The 4,607-nt window shown below is 39.2% G+C and overlaps 1 protein-coding gene across 1 annotated transcript in view; it reads right to left on the minus strand.

Moving 5' to 3' along the window:
* Window positions 1–690: 690 nt before the first annotated feature.
* GPAM (glycerol-3-phosphate acyltransferase, mitochondrial) overlaps window positions 691–4,607 on the minus strand; it is a gene marked incomplete at its 5' end in the record, with an annotated part of 22,928 nt that continues 19,011 nt past the window's right edge. Inside the window, one exon of the mRNA XM_008588683.1 lies at window positions 691–4,503. Coding sequence (XP_008586905.1) covers window positions 4,387–4,503 — 117 coding nt within the window. The remainder of the gene's footprint in view (window positions 4,504–4,607) is intronic.

The following is a 4,607-nucleotide window of genomic DNA, read 5'->3' on the forward strand; positions in this document are numbered from 1 at the left end:
GGGTTCGGATCCCACATACAGACCGGTTCCCGCTCACTGGCTGAGCGAGGCGCGGGAGCAACACCGAGGGTTGCGATCCCGTTGCCGGTCCCCGGTCCGGTACGGGGGCAACACTGAGGGTTGCGATCCGTTGCTGGACACGGAAAAAGACAAAAGAAAAAAAAAAAAAAAAATCTTTACAGGGCCGGCCCGGTGGCGCACTGGATAGTGCGCCGCTTGGGAAGCGCGGCGGCGCTCCCGCCCGAGGGTTCGGATCCCACATACAGACCGGTTCCCGCTCACTGGCTGAGCGAGGCGCGGGAGCAACACCGAGGGTTGCGATCCCGTTGCCGGTCCCCGGTCCGGTACGGGGGCAACACTGAGGGTTGCGATCCGTTGCTGGACACGGAAAAAGACAAAAGACAAAAAAAAAAAAAAATCTTTACATAAAACCAAAGAATATCTCTGGGATGTGAATGCTTACTAAACAAAAGGAGAGCAATAGCTAAGATGCAGATCTACATCTCCAAATGCTTGGTCAAATTTGAAGAGATGAGTCAATGATAAAATCATGATCTGTAGGTCCATAAATTTATGTAAGATTATGTCTTTAAGCATTTAATAAAGTTCTATGTAAAGTCAAACAAGAACAACTGTTTATATAATGAATTACGTAGGGAAATTTTAACTACAAATCTAAGACATCAAGAATATGTTCATTTGGGGGTTTATTAAAACAAAACTACAATTCTGTGCTTCTTACAATACATTGACAGGCATAAAAATCAATCAACATTTCCAGGTAAGTTTCACCACCAGATAATGTAGTGTTATTTTACAGTTCTTTATAGCAATTTTTTTTACAACAATCTAACATTTCTTTGTACAACAGGCAAATAGTTTAACACCTTTCAAGACATTTCAGAGCTTCGATGTTCAGTAATAAAGAATCTCTTTCAAATGCTATCATTAGTTTGTATTAAACTAAAACGCCAGATGGCAAGTTTCAGATTCCTAAAAAGTGTTTTAAAAAACAGATTTATATCCCACAGTAAGTCTTATAAACCTCAATGATAGGTCCTATCACTTCTAAACACTAGAACTATTTGTGAATAAATACCTGCATTCAATTGTGCAAAGTTTTCTTCTAGATCTGAATTAAAACCTTAATTACCTGCCCCAATTAATCCTTGTATTAATTCTGCTCCTTTCAGTGAAAAAGCCAGGATCATTGATTGCTGATCTTTCCATCAAAGGAAAGAGCTCTAACCACTTATATTACAGTTTTCTGAGCTTGTTCTCTCCAGAGGAGGAAGTATACACCCATCAATTCAACATTCTATGGTACAAAATGCATGCAAAGCCTGCCTCAGTGCCATCTGTTCCTTACTGTTTTGTCTCCCTTAAAGAACTACATAATGGTGTTTCCCAAAATGTTTTTCATGGGATATTAGTGAGAGGTCCATAGGTGTCCCAAAGGGGAAAAAGGTCCTGGGGTCAAAATGGTTTGGGAAATGCTGTAACAGGCGTTTCACTACCAGACACGGAGCCGTGACTGCGCTCAAGCACATTCTAAGTTTCCACGTGTGAACTTCGTTTAGCAGCAACACTTTTGTACAAAACACTGACGAACATTTCACAGAGCACTCCTGTTACATGGAGCTCTATAGAAAATGCTTTTCCCCCTCCAAGTTACCAGAAATTCTACAATCTGAGCTTACATTCATTGCGAGCCCAGATATATTTTCTCCACTCATCCTCCTGGACTTTGTGAGACTTAATAGATCAGAGAAGGAAGACTCGGTGCTTTCTAGGTTACTAGTTCTACACACTTCACACTAGTTTTTGCCTTTGTTTTTCTTGAAATTTTAAGAGAGCAAAATTCCTTCCTCTCTTCTGAATTACTCAAGACATTCACATTTTAAAAAACAGAGTGCAGTTTTATATTGCTTATTGGTTTTTGTGTTTGCTTTTATTTTTAACTGGACTCACAGTCTTCCCCTGGAGGGCATGCATTTCGTTGTACAGAAATGCAATAGAGTAAACTGTAATAAATCATATAAAAGCACCTAAAGTATGTTTAACCCTACATGGAAGCCATCCACTGTTGAGAATATATGTTATAGCAAAACAGAGCTATATGGAAGCCTTAAATGTGATATTTTTCCCCAATAATGAGGCACTGAAGAATGGGTTGTGCTAAAATTAACGCAACAAGTCAGCTTGTCTGGATGAGTATAACTTTGGTTGAGATTTTTCTTTCCTAAAAAAGGTTTTCAAAGCACCAGTTAATTACAAAAAGCATGCATATTTATCCTCACAGTGAGTTAAGTGGTGAGAGAGCTAGCAAATCATACATTGCATCTGACTGAATTCCTAGAAAGCCAACCAACCAAAAGGGAAAATAAAGCAAGAGAAGCCATAGTTTTTCTGCTCAGGCTGGCAAAGTAGCAGCTCTTTGCAGAAGAGACAGGCAGGGCAGCAGTATCTACTGGGAAGTCCGTCCCAACCTTGGCTTTCCCCCTAATTAACAGAGAGTTTGAGTAATCTTGGATCTGCAATTTAGAGGATGAAAAAAAGACTCTAGTAAAATATCTGATTCCCCAGATAAGGAACACCCAAGGGAATAAGCAGGACTCCCCCAAACTTCCCCAAATGTAGTCAAGAAAAGAAGTGTTCTTCTACCCTAGTTAGTAAAATGGAATGCTAAAAGGTGAAGATCTCACTCCACAACAGAGCTGCTACAACTGACAATGACTTAATGGTATGTGAGTTCCTATAAAGACAAAGAAAAAATATATTTTACATGCAGAATTTGATGAGAGTAAAAGAGGATCACAACAGCGTAGCATTAGTGCTATGAGTTTCAAACAAGACATTTCATACAACATGAAATACCAATCGGTATCCTTTACTCTCCCAAAACACATATATTATTTATGAGATACTATTAATGTTTAAAATCCAAGCCTATAAAAGTACAAACTTAATTCTCAGTACTTCAACACTAAATTCAAAGAATCTATGCAACACTCACCAGGACAAATTTCTAATTTCATAATATCATGGAGATAAGTGACAGTAAACTGTTAGAAAATGTTTTAACCTTACATGAATTTTACGAAATCACCATAATTATCCAAATTAACTAACAATTATGCTCCCTGCTCACAAAAAGGCACCTATCTATTTTGAACAATTTTTCAAAATTATTTGCCACTATGTGGCATTGGGATTTAGGCATACAATCCATATAAATTTTTAGAGAACCATGGTTTTTACTTAAAGCTGAAAATCCATAAACGCCTCCACCATGTACCAGTCAGCAGGGCCACCATATGTTGCACAGGTTGTACACCGCACAACTCAAGTGGGTACCAGTCACTTAGACAGGGTGCAGTGTACAATCAGGACAGGAAAACCCTGGGTCAGCAGTCTGCAGCCCGAGCACCATACGCTAACAGAGTCTGTCAGGCCAAGCTAATCATGTTAGGACAGGGGCTATTTGGTTGGAGGATTTCCAAGATACAGCTGTACCGCTGAGAGGCAGGTACCACCTGAGGAGTGAAAAGGGATTACAGACAGAAAACAGGACTAGTTTCCAAATACTTGCTGGTCATGTAAAAATCAATGGCACTTTTTTCATCTGAGCAAAAGTTTTCAATGCCAGTTTTCTGGCCAAGTTTACCTTGATTTTGCCAGTCAAATTAACTTCCTGATGTTTGCTGTTTGATCACAGTATCTCAATTCCTGACCTAAACTAATATTGCCTATTTTCACATAGCTCTTAAAACACTTTCTAAATCTGACTGCAAAGGACAGCACAGTGATACCTGGGTAGGATGCATATCAGCCCATTCATTAGTAAAGCACTTTGGGATGAAACGTGCTCTCATTTAAAATTTAGCTACTACTGACAAAGATAGAACAGAAAAACTGTGAATGAATGACTCAATTATTTTTAAGGGAAGCATTAACCATTAATCAGAAAATATACCAATAATTTACCCAACAACATTAAGTATAGTATACAAATACAAGATTCAGTTCTTAGAATACAGCTACATTTCTGTGTCCATCACAGTAATTAGTCTATATAGTTGTACTTAAAATGTAAATCTTTAATGAACTCCAAAATAATTTATTGAAATTCATCTTGTAATCTACTGATTATGAGCTGCAAATGGAAGCTGAGGGTCCCCCAAGTGTTATCTGTAGGCTGCTGTGTCATCTCAGGGTTGGGAAGATCACAGATCCGTGGAGGGGAGAAGGCACTTGACTTCCGGGAGACCACCTTGGGATGGGGCAGGCCTGACCACACGACGGCACTTTCAACTCTCAAGTCAGAGGCTGGAGCCTGAGTGACTCATCTCACGCCCTTCACTTGCCAGAGGTGCCAGAAGTTACCTACAGCACCACAAAACTCAGAATATATTCTAAGAGTTTTTGCCGGTTGCATTGAGGTAGAAAAGTGCTGCTTAGTTCTAAAATAGATATTCTCTTCTGCTTGGTCTCTTTGAAAACCTAAAGAGAAAATTTACATTAAATTAAAGACCAAAAAAAAAAAAAAAAAAAGGGGACATTTCTTTCACCAACTCTGACCTATATCCTAGACCCTAAAAAGCAGT

Source organism: Galeopterus variegatus, unplaced genomic scaffold, assembly GCF_000696425.1.
Source record: "Galeopterus variegatus unplaced genomic scaffold, G_variegatus-3.0.2 Scaffold4955, whole genome shotgun sequence".
Taxonomy (NCBI): Eukaryota; Metazoa; Chordata; class Mammalia; order Dermoptera; family Cynocephalidae; genus Galeopterus; species Galeopterus variegatus.